This window comes from Andrographis paniculata, unplaced genomic scaffold (genome assembly GCF_009805555.1).
Source record: "Andrographis paniculata isolate CXL003 unplaced genomic scaffold, ASM980555v1 Contig22END, whole genome shotgun sequence".
Classification (NCBI taxonomy): domain Eukaryota; kingdom Viridiplantae; phylum Streptophyta; class Magnoliopsida; order Lamiales; family Acanthaceae; genus Andrographis; species Andrographis paniculata.
The window spans coordinates 3,803,629-3,822,125 of record NW_026137513.1 but is presented as its reverse complement, the minus strand read 5'-3'; the positions used below and the strand labels follow the sequence as shown (position 1 = coordinate 3,822,125).

The window sequence follows — 18,497 nt, the reverse complement described above, 5'->3', positions numbered from 1 at the left end:
TCTAGGACATGAGTTATTACTATTTTTCTTACCTTTTTTTAAATGCTTTGATTGTTTTATGATCTTTTAGAATGTACTCATCTGTTTTGATTTTGTCGCAATTTTTTGTTTATATGAATTTATTAATTTTGTTTAATAGAACAAAAAAAAAAAAAAAAAAAGGAGAAGCAAAATGTAAATAAAGAAAATTTGAAAAAAAATAAAAATTGAGAGGAATTGATTTTGATTTAATTTGTCAAAATTATTGCTATTGATGTAAAACTTTATTTCGTAACTCTTTATAATTGTACCATACAAAAATTAAATGTGTTAAACAATTGAATTTGGATGGACGCTATATATTTTGTTAATTATAGATAACTTTATTTATTTTTTTATTTGTATTTCATAAAATTTTATTTTGACTACATATTTTGATGTTAAATATAAAAAATTACATAAATAATATAAAAATAATAAATATCTATAATAGAATAAATTTTTATAAAAATACATAAAAAAATACACCTTGTATATTTTAAATTTATGTCAATAATATATTACTATATTATAAATTAAATATCAAATAAATAAATCACTCTCAATTAAACATTCAATTTAGAGTAAAATCCAAATACAGGGTTATAATTAGTAATATGCATATATAATCATAAATTAGCAAAGCGTGTTTGTTTAATATTTTAGTTTGGTTCAAACTTTTTTATTTTTTTATTTTGTAAATATAAATTATAGAAAATTCTATCTGTTATAACAAAAATTAATCAACAAAATTTATATAGATCAAACAGTATTATACACTTTATTTAGGAAAAAAAAAAAGAAAAATTAAATTAAATATCCAATCATCTTCCCCGAGTGTTAAATTAAAAAATCAATAAAAGTAATGGAATGACAAAAATGTAGCAGAGAGCAGCAGAGGAGGAAGAACGCACTCCTGTCCGGGCGACGGCGACGGCGACGGAAACCACTTGAATAGGCGTCGCTTCTCTGTTCAAACCTATGCATGGAAGGTGGAGGAGGAGGCGGCGACAGGAAGAGGAAGGTTTCTCCTATTCATCTTGACTGGGAGACGTTATTGCCGTCCGGGGTCAAAGACGAGGAGCCTCTACCGCTGGAGGTGGTTGGGGACGGCGAGGACAAGCCGGAGCCGCAGGCGGAGGTGATGACGGACGGTGGGGAGGATGAATCGGCTTTTCAGTATCTTAGACAACTTTCCGATAAAGATTTGTTGGAGAAGATTACTAGGGTTAAGAATAATTTGGAGCAAATGTCGTCTAAATTGCCTGACGGAGGGGCTAAATTTCGAGCTAATCTATTGAAGCACGAGGCGGAGTGGAAGAGGAGAAAGGCTCTGAAGGTTTGAAATTTATTCCCTATTGTTTCTGGTTTGTTTTTTTAGCTCTCATTTAAAGTGAAGTTAGGCTTTTCAGAAATATGTCTCAGTGATTCAGTCTTGTTCGCTAGAGTTCATATACAGGGAGCTTTGGTGAGCATTGTTGACTTCAATGTAGAAATTGCAGGTAGAAGACAATGGTGTTTGGCATATTCATTTGGCTGGGTGATGCATATATCATACTACGAGTGATAATACATCCTAGTGATTTTTACTTGGCTTATTATCATCATTTTCTTTTTACATAAAGGATTATAATTTATTGTATTTCAGAGGGTCACCCAACATTTGGATATGTTATACTGCATACATCGAGGGTATTGTATGTTAGTAGTACTTATTGGGCATGGATCGATGATATTTTTAAATAGGTTGCTTGGTTTAAAGAGGTGTTTTTGGAAGTTGAAAATCTTTTATCTCTGGCAATCTTTTTCTTGAAATTGCAGTATCACACACCTCATGTAACTTTCTGTACTAGCATCTATATTTTTTTGGGAGAGGATTTGTGGCATTTGTAATGTCCGAGTGTGCGAGTCATAGTGAATTGTGGGTCAGTGCTTTCTTAAGTTTCCAACCTCCGACAGCCTCTAGCCTGTTTGACAACCCTGTACATTTTCGACTTAATTTTAATGGAATTTCATGTTCATGACATATGCTAATATCTAAGTTGCCTATTATGCCATGTTTCAATAATTATGTGGAGCTTTGTTCAATTCGAATTGTTGTATGGTGCATGAATTTGGAGTACTCCTTAAATCTTCTCATGATATCCTTATAATCCTTATTTCTGACTACACTGCTTCACAGGATAATAACAAAGTCGAGGAAATAATCTCTGTTGGTGAAAAATCTTCTTGCCTTGGTAAGGTTATGTGGCTTTTATGCTATGGATATATATTTTTGTCTTCATTTTCACTAGTGCGAGGAAAAGGCAAGTCAATATCTGGTACTCTTTTCCATTGATGTTCTGTCCATTCATTTAGTTAAGATCTAAGACATGCATGTCCTTATAAAGGTTGTTAATCAAGGTATATGGGTCCAAAGAACACACTAGGCCGAAACACCAAAGTATCATTTTAACAGGCACTTGTGTTGCAAAACACACTATATTTCAATGGTTTGCATTAGTTCTTTTCCTTTTTCGTTTTTTTAGAAAAAACACTTATTATTATTATTATTATTAAAATGTGTTTGGGTTGTTGAGTTATTGGTCCAACATTTTGCTGTTGGACTCAGATATTATCTTTACACTCTTTCAAAATTAAAAGAGCCATCTTGTGGCAATAATTTTTTACTGTAGTTTGGTGCTAGACCTGGAACAATATTATGCTGTTAAAAAATTTCCTAATATAGACATATATCTTCAGACTAAGCATTCCAACTTGATAAGGAGGGACAAAAAAAAAAAAAAAAAAACTTCTATCTTTTAGCCTAAAGATGCCAATCCTGAAGCTAAATGATGGTGTGCACAGAGATTTGGATTGGCTACTTTTGACTTTTACTATCAGGATTATAATAGAATGTCTGAACATAGAACTGAAGTTATTATACTTCTTGTTAGATAACTAACAAGTGAAATGCAAACCTTATTGGGCTTAATAGTTATTATATGTTTTTTCTTCGACGGCACAGGTTAAATGTTAATGTATTTTAATGGCGCAGTTGATGACAGATCAACTTGTGGAGCTCCGCCGTCCAGGCCTGTGTCACAATCTACTTTTGCTTTAAGGTTTTGCAGCACGATGGATGATAAGGTATGCCTTTTGTCTTCTGCTTGATTAGTTTTATACTCAATAGTTTAAAAGAAGGATGATAGTGAGTACTCAGTTTTTATTTATTTATTTATTTATTTATAAAGGAGCTACCAAAGAAGGCTTTCACCCATGAATTGTCTACCTTAAATCATTCTGATCATCAAATTATGGAAAGGAATGAAGCAGTTCTCTCCCAAGGAACACAGAGATTAAGTTCATCTTCTAGAAAAGTACCTTTTAAATCTCCAACCCATCTTTCAGTGAACATTGATGATCCTCCTCAGCTCAGTGATAAAGATGCTTCTGTTTCTGACAGCCTTCTAAATAAGTAAGTATTAATTTTGCTAATTTTTGGGAGGTTCTTTGATACTGCGTTATTTGTGGCAGGTTTGTTAAATCAAAGGTGTTGCATTTTTATACCTACTTAGACAAAAATACTAGTTCTCATTTTTTATTTATTTGGTTCACATGTATGCATGTAACAATTGTATTAAGCTTGTTCATAGTGTAAATCTGATTTATATCTGTCTTCAGGAGAAGTAGTTTTTTGTCTCAACCTACTCCCAACTCCAGAAGGAATAAGGTATACCCTCTTTGAGTTTGTGTTTCTCCTAATCTTTCTTTATGCATATCTATGTACAACAAGGTATTAAACTCAATATAGGATGATAGAAGAGTGCGAACAAATCCTCATTCCTCATACACCGAAAATAAACTTCCATTACTATCATATATCAATTTCTATTCAGTATGAAAACATTTTACTAGAAATATAATCATCCAACGTCGTTAACCTAATATTTAAATGCTCTTATCAAGCTGAGTGTGTAGAACTTACTATACCATTTAACTTGGACAAGAACAAGAGATGATATCAAATAAAAATCATCCCCTTTATGGGCAGACTCTTGAAGAATAGCATTGGAACATGGAGATAAATAATGCAACATTAGGAGTGCTGTTTCAACTAAGTCGTACCAAGCCACCTCTAAGCTGCCATGCTCTTCGAATAGTAGAAGCATCATATTCTCGCTTAAGGTTTGTAATCTTAGCACAATAATTAATGGATATACTGTGGTTAATAGAAGTGGTCGGACTTGCTCAAAAGACACAGACTATCATAATAGGATCTAGAATTATGATAAAATAAAATGTTTACAAAACGTAGGAAGAATGTTATACTATCGATGGAACATATTTCATTGATGAAGTCATAGATGTGGTAGCAAATGCAAAAGAAAACATGAAACCCAAAGTTGGAAGCTGAAGATAGGTTGCAACAATTAAATATAATGTTTCCAGTAAAAACAAAATATTTTTTCTCACAAAACATCATATCAAAACGCTATTTAAATCGAAATTCAAATCCTTACCCCTATTTCAAAACCAAACAAACCCATAATTACTTGTGAATTCCATGGCTAATAGTTATATTATTATTAATCGAAGAATTTTAAACCTTGAATTACCTTTGTTGTTGAATCTTACAGTCTTACACTTGTAGTTCCTTCTTTCAATACCATGTTCTTTCTATGATTTTATATTCCTTGTTTTGGAGTTTTATCTTGAGGGGTTCAATTGACTGTTACCGGATGAGAATTATGTGAGAAAAAATAGTATATTTCTATTGAGAATTATACGTACTTAAAAGTGTTGATTTTGGTTTGGGGCCAAAACCAAACAAACACACATTGGTGTATAATATTCTTGATTGTCACATCATATTCTCTGCCCAATATTGTTATCAGTTTAGATATAATAAGCTGATATCAGATTTTCAGCAGAAAACTGTTGTTCTAGTAGATGAAGAGCTGGAGGTTGATGCAATTAATCAAGTAGAAAATGTGGGGCGAAGGTATATAGATCTTCTGGTTTGTCTATAGTGTGCAACTATATGTAGCATATTTCAAGAAAAGTCGAGCACATTATTATTTACCTGTTTGGTTGGTATGCTAATGCTGTATATTTATTTCAGCCATAAAGAAGCTCAGATATTCTATCCTTCAAGGTAGTACTTCATTGATATATTGATTTTTCTTAACAAATGTAACAATATTTGTATTCATGCATACTCTGGTTTCTGAAATAGGGATGATCCTGAAGCCATTGAAATTTGTTTCTCAGACTTAGAATGCTTGGCTCCTGAATCTTACTTGTCATCAACTATCATGAACTTCTACATTCGGTAAGTTTATAAACCCTTGTTTTATGCTTCCAGGGAAATAATAATATGACAGTAATTACTGTTGTAATCATATGGGAAGAATGATCTGTCTGGCACATAGTAAGAACTGCATATTGTTCCTTCTTTTATTGCTTTAGGAATCAGCTTGATGGACATACTGTTCATTTAAGTATTTTGAGATACATTTCATTCTTTAAGTACATTATTTAGAGTGCGCTAGTATAATGGAACTTTATCAAAAATTTGGGTAGCAATAGTTTAATTCTATTGTCCATTGTTGTTTGGCACTTTGGCTGGTGGTTATAGGGTGTATACTCACTGTCTGGCAGACAGATTATGTGACATAGCTTATATAGTTTGGATTTTAGATTTGTCCTTCCATTCTAAGATAAAAATAAGACTATCAACAGAAGTCACTTGCTTATAATGATTTTAGATTTGTCCTTCGCCTCCTTGGTTTTTCTGCCTTGCCCCAAAGTGATTTTCTGTGTAACTAGAAATTAAGTTGTGGGAAGTTTCTTGGTACAAATCCATTGAATCTAGCTCATAACACTCCAATAATTGATTTTCAAGGGTGTATTTACGAATGATTCTTCTTTTGTTGTCTTAAGTGAGCTGAATTCCATTTTCCTTCACAATTCATTATCTCATTGCCAAGTCAACAGACTCGCTTAATATTGATGTTACTTACCAAAAAACATGGATTTGTGTAATTCACTAATATTATCTTCCTTCGAAAATCGAAATATACTGTGGGCAATTGACTTTGCATTCTTATGATTGAGACCTGCAAGGTGTGAGAGCGATCTGCTGTAGATTAATGCTGACATCATTTGGTTACTAATCTGCTTTGGATAGGTATCTGCAGAAGTCTACATCCCCCACTGCCAGAAATCGATGCGGTTACCTCTTTTTCAATACCTACTTCTATAAGAAGTTGAAAGGAGATGGTCCAACCAAGGTATAGACTTTATTTGAGAGAAAACATTTTGATGCATTCTGTATCCTTGTACTAGAAGACTTCGTTTTTTACTCTTCGGAGCTAATATAGTCGTAGAGATCAAGTATAAAGATTTTCACAAGCACCTTCTGTAGCGTCATGCTTTACAATGAGATAGCTTGCCAGTCCTTTTCGCGCTAGTATTATAGTGCACTGGAAAGAGCAAATAAAATGTTAAAGAGGAAATTTATACGTTTTTAACTTATGGTTTTTCATTTTGTGTGTCTTTTGACTTGAGGCACTAACCTCTTTAGACACTGTGTTTGGTTCATGTGTACATGAAACCTGCTCATCATGTAAACTTACGAGTACCTTAATATAATGCCTTTGTAGTTGAGTGTCAATCATTTGATTCAAAGATCCTAACAGATAAAGCCACTTCTTTTGGTTGAAAGTACTCGTTATTCTTTGCTTACCCTACTTCGTCTTCTCGCCTTATGCTTAATGTTTCTTATATTTCAATTAATTATTGTGCCCATTATTTGGCTGCATGACTTGATGGACTACGGAAAAAAACGTTTGAACAATTTTCACATGCCATTTACATTAGATACTTCTTCTGTACATGCAGACTAACCCCTCTTTCAGCATATCATTGAGTATTTATGTTTCTCTATTGCAGATTACAAAAGAGAAGTCGTACCAAAAATTCAGAAGGTGGTGGAAAGGTGTCAATATATTTGAGAAAGCATATATTTTTCTACCAATTCATGAACAGTAAGTACTATAATAGATCCAAGGCTATTTCAAGCAAAGGCCTCGAGATTCTCTTCCTTAATTGTTGGTAATCAAGAAATGCATAGACCTCTATTACACTATGAAACCCCAATGATTTTGCCACATATATCTAAAGAACCAACTTAATGTGGCATCTACATATGAAACTAACATCATGGTGTATCATCTAATAATTGGGTGCAGTATTTTTTCATTTCTATCACTTATGATGATGATGATTATGAGGGCTGTTTATATAGTGTATAAGCATATTTTCTACTTAATTAGTGGTGAGATTAGACAATCTAGTTTCTTCTCCATATCGGAATTGGTTACCATGTAGAAATGAATGAGCTGGGTGGACGACGTTTTTCAGTACATTGGCATAATTTGATACGTATGCCCTCAAATTTTAAGCTATTTGGTATCTGCTGCAATTTTTTAAAATCCTTCTTGTTCGATGCATTTTTCATATATGTGCAAATCTATGCAGTAACATGGTGTAGGTACTGAAACTTATGGATCTTCTTTTCTTACTCCATACTGCTTGGGCTACCTTACACTTATTTTTGGCTTTGATTTTTCTGTAGTTTACATTGGAGCTTGGTTATCATTTGTATACCAAAGAAAGAAGATGAATCAGGACCACTTATTATACTTCATTTGGATTCTTTAGGACTTCATGACAGCAGTTCGATCTTCAGAAATGTAAAGAGGTTAGTGGAATTGTATCTTTGTTGTGTTGCATGCTGTTTTATACCACATTTGGAAATTGCTATTGGGTATTTAACTATAAACAAAGATGGGTAGCTCCTTGCAAAATATATTCGAAGTATATGAAATGCAAAGCTTACCATGGGCTATGTCGCATTCATGTCAAGATTAAAGTTTTCTTGTTCTAGGCGTAGCCTTCCAATAGAAATGCATTTCTATGTTGGCACATCTCTTCAAAGCTTATTTTTTTAACCCCCAGTCTAAGAAGGTATAGATATCTTATAAGACAAATTGTCACTCCTCAATCACCGAATGTGATTCTTGATCATTACGTACTGCCTAGTGATTTCTCTTTACGCTCTTCTTTTATTTGTTCTTTTCTAAAGAGCTTTTGTGTAGCATAAAAAACATTTATATAATATATATATGTCTTTTAAGTGAGACATTACATGTTGCCTTGAGAACTCCCACAGAACTGATGTGCATCACCTGCAGATTCCTAATAGAAGAATGGAAGTTCCTCCGAGAAGAAGAAAAGTTACCCGAACCCCCAATCGCAGCCAACATCTGGAACAAGTTATCCCGAAGAATCGAGGAGAAAGTCGTTCAGGTCTGTATCATCATTCCATAGCCTTAAGAGTTACTTTTCCAACTCTTAGATTTTCCATTAACTTATTCCACCTTATAACTAATCCTTTCCTTCTTCCCACACCCGCAGGTTCCCCAACAAAAAAACGAATACGACTGCGGCGTCTTCGTCCTTTACTTCATGGAACGTTTCATCCACGAAGCTCCGGAAAGACTACACCGAAGAGACTTGGAAATGGTAACTCATATCCATTCTTAGACACTCTTTATCTTCCTTTTTATCATAATTTCATCTTCTTACAAGCCTATCTTCCTTTCGGATACCTTTTTGTCGGCATCAGTTTGGCAGAGAATGGTTCAAACCGGAAGATGCCTCCAGTTTGAGAAAGAAGATATTCACTCTACTGAGAGAAGAGTTCAAGAATGCGGGCACTTCCGCGTCGGACGGTACCGAAAATGGGAACCACTAACGCCCTGAGCTCCTGTAAAGTTTGCTGCTCTTTTTCGCTATGACTAAAAAAGAAAGAAGTATAGTTACAGGCCCATGCAGACATCTTGATACAACTTTGTATAGTGATGGGATTTTGACAGAACCTGGAACTAAATTTTGGAAAATGAAGGGTAATTTGGGGGGAGGCTTGTCAGAACCTTAGAATTGGCAAGATTAATGGAATGAGCATTTCCTGCAGTGTCGATTGCAATGCTCCATTGTTTTGGATTTGTACCTACCGTGGATATGAAAAATGCAATTAATGAAAACTTTCAGAATCAGAGGATTTTTTCTCTATGTATTTTTTTTAAATTTTTTTTGGATGAACATATTTGTGTTAGTATAAAAAATTTAATTAGAACACTAAACAAAGATTAAAAAAATAAATTTTATTGAAAAAATTATAAAATAAAAGGTAGGTATTTTTAAAAAATTTAATCAGAAAAAAAAAAAGTAACAAAGTTGGTGTAATTTTGAATGGAAGAGATGATTTGTTACTTCAACAAAATTAATAATGATCAAATTTAGGAACAAAGTGAGTACTCCCTCTTTCCTACTTATAAGCATTGCACTGTGGACACAGTATTTTATAAAAAGTGTAATTAATAGATAATTAAAAATATATTAGTGAAAATAATTATCCGATAATATAAATAATTATAAATTAAAATTAAGATAACTAATTAATTTAATTAAAATTTTAAAAAATTAAAAAGTTTAAAATGAAATTAAAGTGTATAATCATTTTTCAAAAGATGAAAATGACGTGGTATGTAGGACGGACAGAGACGGCAACATGAACATTGTATGTAGAATTGAGGGAGTAATATTGTAGCTTGGATTGTTGATTTTTTTACGGAGTAAATAAAAAATATATATTATATATATTGTATTAGTGTGTTTATATATATCATTTTTTATAATATTTATAGAGAATTATGACAAAAAATATTATAAGACAGAACAAACCAAATATACCTAAACCATGCTTCTCTCTCGAACGGTAGTTATTCATTTCTTAATGTCTATGTTTCCTTTGCAATATTTGGGTCACTGGAGATAGTATAGTTATTAGTGTCAAGCAATGAATATATTGTGGCATGGAGATTATAGAAAGAATAAAGTTGCCTAAGCCTTAAGGGGTTTCATTCTAGTGAGATTGCAATTATGTAGCAAAAAAAAAAAACCTGTTACTTAACCGTGTGATTATTCTTGTTGCTCGGTTTCAGCAATCTGAGTGTTGCATTTCTTCCGCTTCTTTTTATCTGGAGTTTCGTGGACTTGAGTTTTCTTACCATATGTTTTCATCTGGAAATTTTCAAAGGCCTTGGAGACGGCTCCGACCTGGGGAAGAGGGGTTAGATTATTGCATGAAAAAAGCTTGTTCAAAAGATTAAGATCAAAATTGTAAATTAATTACATGGGAGAGAAATTATTAATTTTACTAACCAACTGGGACTTCTTGCAGTAAACTCTCACGATCAAATCTTGGTAACATGTGGGCAGCAAGTGGCTGACCAAATGATCTTTTACATCGAATTTGTCGACGCTGTCATAGTCCTATTACATACACATCATTATATGCATACATTAGGAGATAAAGTTAATATAATTATGAATAAATGTTACACATGAGATATAAATTTGCTTAGTTACCTTAAAAAACTTGATGCTGGTGCACAAATAGCAAAACAAGAAAAGAAAGAAATATGTTAGGACTTGAATCATAAAATGGGTGACTTTAAAAATAATTATTATCAACTACATTACCGTTCAAGTGGATTGTTCCTTCCACGGGACAGATCGATTTTCACATTGCTTACGATAATATCATCTTCATTTAAAGTTGGGTGACTAGATTCCTGCATCACAATGCATAATTGTTCTTATTCTATCAGCCAGATTTACTAAAACGAAAAGTGAATGAATTTGGGGAATTCGGGACCTGTGAGCAGATAATGTCTTGAGAAGTGACATCTTTGAAGTAATCCATCTCGTCCTTAGGAACTGCAAACTCATTGCAATACTACAAAATAATCGGAATCACTAATAAGCAGTAGAATAGCTCGAGAAAATTATCGAAGTCTCTGAGAAGAAAATCAAGGTACTAATATAATTTAAATGTCAGTTGTTGGGAGTATATAAGATTATATGTACCTGGTAAAGATCCCTTCTCCGAATACGACGGAGCAAATCTCTTGATTCCTTCAGATCTTGGTTTGTAGATGTTTCAATTGTCTTCAATATTGTATCATCTAACTGTAAGTTAATAATAATGACAGATACATATAAGGTTTCGAATATACCGATCAATATGCTCAAACAATTCAATGTATGTAATTTCAATTAACCTTCCAGAATTCAGCTGGATCATCAATGAATGATGAAATCTTAAGAGCATCATTTGCCATGGCCAAGGCATCAAGGCCCATGAGTTCTACAGCCTGAAAAATATTAGCAATGGGTCGGTTTCTCCAAGTCCAAAGGCAAAAACAAAGATTGAGAATCACGCACCTTTACTTTTGCATGTGTATAGACTGTGCGATGCAAATCTGCCCGGGTCGAAAATAGCTTGTAGATAGTGAGATCTGAAATACCTTAATATAAGATTTACTGATGCATGAACAGTTAGTAGATAATAAACTATAACCAGTGTAGTCATATACTGACACTCCTTAGCACGATAACAAATCTCATTGTTCATCACTCGCATAGTATCCAACACCCTGAAAGAAAAAAATGTTTTCAAATGTGGAAATAGCTGTTAGAATATATCGAGCTCAGATGTGTATGTGTGTTGAGTTTTGGCAAATTAATCCCACCTCTGAAACAGAAAATTGCAGCCAAGCCCACACGCCCTGGAGTCACGGACAATGTAATCAAATCTGCAATATAAAAGATATTATTTATGATATTGTAGTAAAAACTCCATTTTAGTAATAATGACCAAAGAAGGTATTCGATTAAGCACATACTTGTCAACATCAATTCCGTTTCGTCCATTAGCAACAATGTCGTACAAGAAAGGCTTTTCTTTGAAGCTCTACCAAATGAGAAAAGAGTAAATTGTATTAAGGTTCGTGTAGATAAGGTGTGAAAGTTCATTTAATCAGAAACTGCGTCACATAAGCCTTCCATAGCATTACTTACATTTGGTGTACTGTTCTCAGCGGCAGTTATCATCTCCTGACAATAAGAGATGCAAGAGATGAGAGGTTGGAACTAGCAAGAGAACGTCTAAGATCTACCCTCTAAAAAATTCATAAGCATCAATTATGTAATAACGAATAGAACCAACAACTATGAGTACAGAAAGCAACAATGTAATAATGGCCATGTAGACCAACCTTCACCCTTTTGAGACTGTTGGGGTCAAAATCAATGTTATGTTCATCAACAATGTAGTCTATCATCTTGATAGACATTTCTTCATGAGACCTGTTTTATATGATTCAGCATTTACTTTGATAAGTGTGGTTTAGAAGGCGAGATAAAGCTAATCGTGCTACTGCCTGCTTCCAATGAAATATTGGAGGAGGAAATAGAAATAAAAAAAAATGCAGAATTCTGGTCCACAAAGCCAAGCAGAGCATTGTTATCACAAACTTAGGATTCAAGATCATAGAAGCCAAGTAATTGTGTTTGTTTGGAGGATTTGTAAAGATTTTAACTATTCATCCAATTTTTTTCCATCAAAAAAATCAAATCAAACACCTAATTTTCATTTTTTATATTATACTAAAAATTAATTTTACATTCAAAACATCACATCAATATCTATTTATATCACATCATACAATTATTTCAATTCAAATTTTTTACTATTCAAATCCTAACTCAAAATCCAAACCCCCAAACAAACAAACGTTTTTACAAATTAAACATATGATTAAATATGTTTAAACTCACCATTTCATGCCATTGAGAACTCTTGGAATAAATTCGCGCTCAAATGTGTGACTAAATGGTCCATGGCCCAAATCATGCAGCAGACCTACAAATAATCAGCAAAGGCAAACAAATGGGTGTCCTCATGAATGAAAATATATTTAATGTTTAACTACGGTTGTTTACCAGCAAGTTTTACAGTTTGTATGTCAAAGCTATCTATACCAAGCTCCAAGCCCTACAAAGGTAGCATGAATGAGGCCATGATTCTTATTTATGTAACCCATAATTGCAGAAGACAAGACATTACTTGATAGGTTTTCAATTTGTTTACAGCTTCACTAGCCAGCCAATAGACTCCAAGTGAATGCTCAAACCGAGAATGCATAGCCCCAGGATACACCATGTATGTGAAACCTATGCATGTACATTTAAGGCAAGTCATAAGCAATCTCCAGCTAAATATGTGAACCACTTCATGGATAAGTAAGGAGCAGCTATAAAGGCTTCAAACAGAATGAAGCGAATAACATTAACCTGATAATAAATCTTAATATTAATGTCTTCAGAAAATGAGAACTAAGCTAGTTGTTATAAGAATACACAATTTGCTGTGTAAAAATTTTTACAGCCACACTTCAGAATCTATCTTGCAAAAGCACAACAGTGCTCCTTAAAGTTTGATGCAACTAATCTGAATCAATGCCGATCAAGATTTCTCTGTACAGCGACTACATAGAATATCCAGATTTAGGTTGAATGATAAACAGAGATCACAAATGGCTAAGCATGACTGGGAGAAAATATTAACATTTTTTGGAAAGATGAATTCATTCCATATACCAGAACATCGTTACATGGTACCCTATATTCTTTTCTACGTACTGCAGTTTTTATGGTTTTTCAGTGAACACCGCGTGACAACTAGTTGCGATATGAAACTGTGAACATATACAGCATAAATGGCTCAAACTCACCTAGCTGCTTCAAATCACGAAGCCTGCAATATTGAGAAATGTTTCATAGAAACATTTTAGATATAATCAAAGAGTTAGCTAAAGTATATAACATCTTGCAATAAACAAATAAACAATTATGGAATAGTTCAGCTTGCCTCTGAAACTGTTCTGTGTCGACAAACTTCAAAGAAAGCTGCAATGATCGAAAAAAGCAAATAGTGAGAACCTAAGTGCAATCTCATGACTATATTTATAAGATAATAAGGATGACCTAATCACTTCTAGTCTTTTTAGAATTGAGAACCGAAGCGCAGAATTGATGATTACAGCAACATGAATAAAATTTGCCAAGAATGATGAGAAGAAAAAATATGTAAGAGATATTGCTGGTTGATGATAACGACAGAAAGAGAAACCAAGGGAATTCTACTTCCCAAAGTTTCCATGTGCTGGTTTGGAGCACACACGACACATGTATTGGAACTGGACATTTCTCCATATACCAGAATAGTTTAGAGGTCAAACAAACAACTCAGTTCAAACTCGTACCAAACTTCAACTCCTTACGCTAATCATTAATTAAAAAATCACACAAAGCGCAACGCGACATTCTCAGAGGCCAAAATTTCTTATCATCAATTGGATTCGGACTAACTCCACCGGCACTCTAAACAAAACCTCCAGGTTCCATATTCAACTATCTAAACGTGCGACGCATCGCGTCTGCGTGACTCTACTCTATAGTGACCATTCGAGTCCGCACAAACACGACAGCATAAAGCAGTTCCGCTCTTTAAAAAACTGAACAAGTATCACCATGCAAAACGAATTAACTATGCATATATACATACAAAGCAACTAAACTAAGCAAGAGCAAAGAAACAAAATGAAAAGATAATAGCACCTACAGGATCGACATAGATGTGGCCGTGAACATTATCATGTATGTGCTTCGTGAACCTTCTACCGTCAGTCGACCTCACCACGGAACTGGTACTGCTCGGAACCCCTCCTTCGCAGCTCGGTTCCATGCTTCTCGTCTCCGAAAAGCTCATAACGAAAGAGAAGAGCCTGTGAGGAGCGGCACAGGTTATGGCAGTTGAGAGGACGGAAAAGAATCTATGTAAGGAATATTGGAATTTGTAGTGGTGGTGGTGATGGACGTTTAAGTGCCGCAGAAAAGCTGCATTCTCTCTCTACTCGCGGAGGTGGCGCGTGCACTACCATTACTAATATAAACTTTTATCATCATTGCTCGACTGATTTTCTGTTAATATGTTTTAATTAATTTAACAAACAATCAATCAATATTTAAATTTAACAGCTAATAATTAATTACCTAACGGGGGTTAATTAATGAGTCAGTTAGGAATCTCCACGAACAGAAGCAGCGGACTGGAACCCCTAGCTAGAGATAGATACGGAGAGGGTAATTTAGTCATTTGATAAACACATTAATAATAAAACAAAAAAATAATCATTAAAAAAAAAAAAGATACTCCAAAATTATAAATTCAAACAATATTCAATAATTATAAAGATATGCATAATAATGTAACCAAAAACACACAGGAACACAGACTTTGATTGCCAAAATCAACATCACATTGAATTAAATCCAGCCTTAAAATAATGTAACCTAATGCTAGTCTGGACCTTGTAGAAGATGACAATGAGAAGCAGTTTCAAGCTGAAGCATCCATGGCAACCCGAAATTTGGGAGGGACTTTGAGCAGGGGTGCCCGGAATTCGCCGGGACTGCCGAGCTGCCCGCAGGCCGCCATCTTATCGTCGCCCCGGCTCAGTCGTAAGAACGCCACGCACCCTGCTTCAGCAAGGATGTTCCGGAACTCGATCATTTTTTTGTCACTGGTTGGCTTGAACTGTGATCCAGAGTGAGGATTGAAAGAAATGAGGTTGATCTTGCAGGGAATGCCGCGGACAAGATCCGCCAGCCTTTTCGCATCTTCAATGCTGCACATTGATTGATTCGAAAGAAGATTATCAGAAAAAAAATGTTTTGCGCGAGTCAATAGCCGAGCATCTGACCTGTCGTTGATTCCGGCAAGCATAACATACTCAAACAAGACCTTGTAATTGTGTTTCAAACGAAGTTCCTCTCGAAGGGTACCAAGAAGCAAGCCTATGTTGTACTTGCGGTTGATTGGCATGATCCAGTTTCGAACCTGCATAGATTTCGAGACAAGTCTGTTAGATTTCGAGTGTGGTTTAAATGGGTAACAAAAAGAAGGTTGCTGAGAGAACCTCATCTGTGGAAGCATTTAAGCTCACGGCTAATGCGCAGTTAGACTCCTTAAGAAAACGTTTTAATTGAGGTACAAGGCCGCTGGTTGAAATGGTAACTTTCCGAGGACTGAACTGAAGGCCCTGCTCGTCGACCAATATGTCAGCAGCTCTTATAACATTCTCAATGTTTTGAAGTGGTTCACCCATTCCCTATAAAATGTTCCAGTTTTCTCGGTACCATTTAAGAAGCAATAGATAAAGATTTCAGAGCACTGTAAGTGGACAAATTGTAACCCAAACAAATATGCGAAAACAGTGTGTTTAAGACAAAGTTCGACCAAAACAAACCAGAGTTTATTCTCTATGTATAAAGGGATCGTATGTAATACACTATCAATTCGATGAGGTAATCAGTAGCTTGTGAGTATGAGTGCAAGCTCTACTGCTACATATTGAACATCAAAATTCCTTAGAGAGTTACCATGAATACGACGTTAGTTATGGCACCAACTTCATGTGACAGCAAGCGCCTTGCAAAAACAGCCTGCTCCACTATCTCAGCGGCGGATAAATTTCTTTTTAATCCCATTCTGCACAATAAATCATCATATCCTAGTTACATCAAAACAAATATTAAACAAGATATGCTAGGCACACCCATCGGGACCCATGTATAGTGCTTTCTACTTTCTATGATGGTAGGAAGTGATTGGAGTGCACATGTACAATCTTTAGTTTAAACTCAATTAAATGGTGACTCATTTCACTATGTGGTACATTAATTTCAATGAAACAGATATTTCCTAACCTTGTTTTTCTTTAAGCAATGGAACTTCAAGAAGATTATTAAGAAAAAAGAAAAAGAAAAACAAGAAGAAATATCAGTAGAAATGATCTTGCCTTCCAGTGAAGCAAAACTGACAATTCATTGCACAGCCCACTTGGCTAGAAACACATACAGTGGTTCGGCCTCTACGACAAGGAATCACTACTGTTTCTATCACCAGACCATCCTCCAAAGTAAATAATATCTGCAACCTCCTGAGACTTCCAAATAAGTCAGATAGTTCTCAAAGGAGTCAAGTATGCAACAGTATTGTATATCCACCTAATGATAAAAGCTCCATGTACAAATAACGGGCAATAGCATACAAAAAGAGATCATTTTACCTTCCTGGTTCCATCAGATGCCGTATACATATCCTTCAAATGCAATGCCTTGAGCTCAGCATGCTCATCCAACATTCTCTTGAATATCTTGTTCAAACCTAGAAATAGAAAATGATCACTGTGGTGCCAACAAATTGAGTAAGAAATGGAGAATATTATGATGAATACTAAAAGAAACACTACGATTTGATAATAAGCAAATTTCATCAAAATATCCCGCTAAGTCGAACTAGGCATAAAAAATGGATAATTCATCATCTCCACACTGCTCTATCCAATCCAAACCGGGTGTTCATGGGCGTTGCACCACTAAAGGCATGGATACTAAATATGCATATCAAATTGAGAAGTAGCGAACAATTAATTGAACCAAAATTAAGGTGTAACAAGCAATAACCTTCTAATTCTTCATTGCAGTGAGCCCAAATGTTATCTCCATACATACGTTTCCAGAGCATCATAGCTTGGGCAGGCCTGTAACCATGAGATAGAACCCATTTCTGTTGCAGCAGCAAACAACTTGAGAAGCAGAAATTATAACAACCACCAAAACTTCAGTAAATATTTTTGTTTCCAAGTTACAGCAGGATAATGCTAATAAAAATTGCAACAGCCACTTGATGAAATCAATAATATATACGCTGGAGATGTTTGATTAAACGGCATAATCAATAGGCTTATGAAATAAATATGAACAGGAAGCAAAGTTGCACTCGATTTCTCAGCCCAAAGCCAAGGTAAATACAAAGAAGAGAAAGGTAAGTACCTCAAGCTCTAGGTATCTCATCCCCTTTATTAGAACCTTGGAGCTCTTCGTCAAAACAATGTGATCCTCCATCTCCTCGCATCCTAATCACAAGCAAAAATATGCAATTCGCTTCCTCAATAATATAAACACTACAAACCAGTGTGTGCACCGTAAAAGACAACGCCAAAAATACCTGAAGAAGCACAAGTATTAGAGAAATGAAGCGCTGCGGAGGCAGAGAATGACAGGCGGCGGGGAGAGGAAGAGGTAAGCGGAGAGAACGAGGGAGTCAGAGCCGGCGAATGAGCAACGAAAGGGAAAGCGCGCGCGAGAGAGACGAGATGAACTGCCGTGGAGGAGGAAATGGCCGGAAAGAGGCCGCAGAGCGGCGCCGCCAGCTGCCCCCTCATCCACGGTCCGCGGCTGAGCTTCATCTTGCTTCGCTTTCGCTTCTCCCGGCCAGGCCAACCCTTAAATTACAGTTCTAAATATAATAGTAATTAATTAATAAAGTTAATATTTAAAAAATATTTAAATAAATAAAAAAATTACATATAACCATCAATAGCGTTTGTAGTCCAACGGTTAGGATAATTGCCTTCCAAGCAATAGACCCGGGTTCGACTCCCGGCAAACGCATCCGT

General features: G+C 35.0%; 3 protein-coding genes and 1 non-coding gene across 7 annotated transcripts; 2 read left to right on the top strand and 2 right to left on the bottom strand.

Annotated features, from left to right (window-relative positions):
• The first annotated feature begins 863 nt into the window (after window positions 1-863).
• On the top strand, window positions 864-8,836 carry LOC127245265 (ubiquitin-like-specific protease 1D). 2 transcript variants are annotated; one of them, XM_051266030.1, is made up of 14 exons: window positions 864-1,357; window positions 2,201-2,255; window positions 3,056-3,147; window positions 3,252-3,475; window positions 3,682-3,730; window positions 4,929-5,002; window positions 5,123-5,155; window positions 5,237-5,332; window positions 6,191-6,293; window positions 6,955-7,049; window positions 7,640-7,765; window positions 8,259-8,373; window positions 8,482-8,589; window positions 8,693-8,836. In XM_051266030.1, the coding sequence occupies exons 1-14, from the start codon at window positions 1,004-1,006 to the stop codon at window positions 8,819-8,821; spliced, it is 1,653 nt and encodes a 550-aa protein (XP_051121987.1). In that variant the 5' UTR covers window positions 864-1,003; the 3' UTR covers window positions 8,822-8,836. The 2 variants fall into 2 exon arrangements, with proteins under 2 accessions (XP_051121987.1, XP_051121988.1); XM_051266031.1 differs by having other exon boundaries at window positions 865-1,357; window positions 4,932-5,002.
• A 138-nt stretch (window positions 8,837-8,974) lies between these two features.
• On the bottom strand, window positions 8,975-14,743 carry LOC127245266 (uncharacterized). 3 transcript variants are annotated; one of them, XM_051266034.1, is made up of 20 exons: window positions 14,597-14,743; window positions 13,844-13,881; window positions 13,707-13,729; window positions 13,040-13,146; window positions 12,916-12,967; window positions 12,751-12,835; window positions 12,189-12,279; window positions 11,992-12,027; window positions 11,817-11,884; window positions 11,664-11,726; window positions 11,512-11,567; window positions 11,356-11,429; window positions 11,193-11,285; window positions 10,999-11,100; window positions 10,787-10,867; window positions 10,612-10,703; window positions 10,498-10,513; window positions 10,291-10,401; window positions 10,041-10,185; window positions 8,975-9,076 (listed from the first exon to the last, which is right to left on the bottom strand). In XM_051266034.1, the coding sequence occupies exons 1-19, from the start codon at window positions 14,741-14,743 to the stop codon at window positions 10,048-10,050; spliced, it is 1,473 nt and encodes a 490-aa protein (XP_051121991.1). In that variant the 3' UTR covers window positions 8,975-9,076; window positions 10,041-10,047. The 3 variants fall into 3 exon arrangements, with proteins under 3 accessions (XP_051121991.1, XP_051121990.1, XP_051121989.1); XM_051266033.1 differs by lacking the exon at window positions 8,975-9,076 and adding an exon at window positions 9,831-9,894; XM_051266032.1 differs by lacking the exon at window positions 8,975-9,076 and having other exon boundaries at window positions 9,831-10,185.
• A 451-nt stretch (window positions 14,744-15,194) lies between these two features.
• Window positions 15,195-18,311, bottom strand: LOC127245267 (uncharacterized). The gene is made up of 9 exons (XM_051266036.1): window positions 18,047-18,311; window positions 17,872-17,954; window positions 17,503-17,605; window positions 17,106-17,203; window positions 16,836-16,966; window positions 16,417-16,525; window positions 15,954-16,145; window positions 15,738-15,874; window positions 15,195-15,662 (listed from the first exon to the last, which is right to left on the bottom strand). Exons 1-9 carry the CDS (start codon window positions 18,285-18,287, stop codon window positions 15,374-15,376), a joined length of 1,383 nt encoding a protein of 460 aa, XP_051121993.1. The 5' UTR covers window positions 18,288-18,311; the 3' UTR covers window positions 15,195-15,373.
• Window positions 18,312-18,420: 109 nt separating this feature from the next.
• On the top strand, window positions 18,421-18,492 carry TRNAG-UCC (transfer RNA glycine (anticodon UCC)). Its single transcript has one exon. It is a non-coding gene; the product is annotated as a tRNA-Gly (tRNA).
• Window positions 18,493-18,497: the final 5 nt, after the last annotated feature.

What these genes read in the sequence shown, in the direction of transcription:
- LOC127245267 (XM_051266036.1), bottom strand. Translation starts at nt 18,287, where the DNA reads ATGAAGCTCAGCCGCGGACCGTGGATGAGGGGGCAGCTGGCGGCGCCG. An exon ending in CTGCAATGAAGAATTAGAAG is followed by an intron (nt 17,204 to 17,502) that starts GTTATTGCTTGT and finishes TTCTATTTCTAG; the next exon opens with GTTTGAACAAGATATTCAAG. An exon ending in CATCTGATGGAACCAGGAAG is followed by an intron (nt 16,967 to 17,105) that starts GTAAAATGATCT and finishes AGGAGGTTGCAG; the next exon opens with ATATTATTTACTTTGGAGGA.
- LOC127245266 (XM_051266034.1), bottom strand. Translation starts at nt 14,743, where the DNA reads ATGAGCTTTTCGGAGACGAGAAGCATGGAACCGAGCTGCGAAGGAGGG. An exon ending in CTGAGAACAGTACACCAAAT is followed by an intron (nt 11,885 to 11,991) that starts GTAAGTAATGCT and finishes CTCATTTGGTAG; the next exon opens with AGCTTCAAAGAAAAGCCTTT. An exon ending in AACGGAATTGATGTTGACAA is followed by an intron (nt 11,727 to 11,816) that starts GTATGTGCTTAA and finishes TTTATATTGCAG; the next exon opens with ATTTGATTACATTGTCCGTG.
- LOC127245265 (XM_051266030.1), top strand. Translation starts at nt 1,004, where the DNA reads ATGGAAGGTGGAGGAGGAGGCGGCGACAGGAAGAGGAAGGTTTCTCCT. An exon ending in AAGGAGATGGTCCAACCAAG is followed by an intron (nt 6,294 to 6,954) that starts GTATAGACTTTA and finishes TCTCTATTGCAG; the next exon opens with ATTACAAAAGAGAAGTCGTA. An exon ending in ATCTTCAGAAATGTAAAGAG is followed by an intron (nt 7,766 to 8,258) that starts GTTAGTGGAATT and finishes CATCACCTGCAG; the next exon opens with ATTCCTAATAGAAGAATGGA.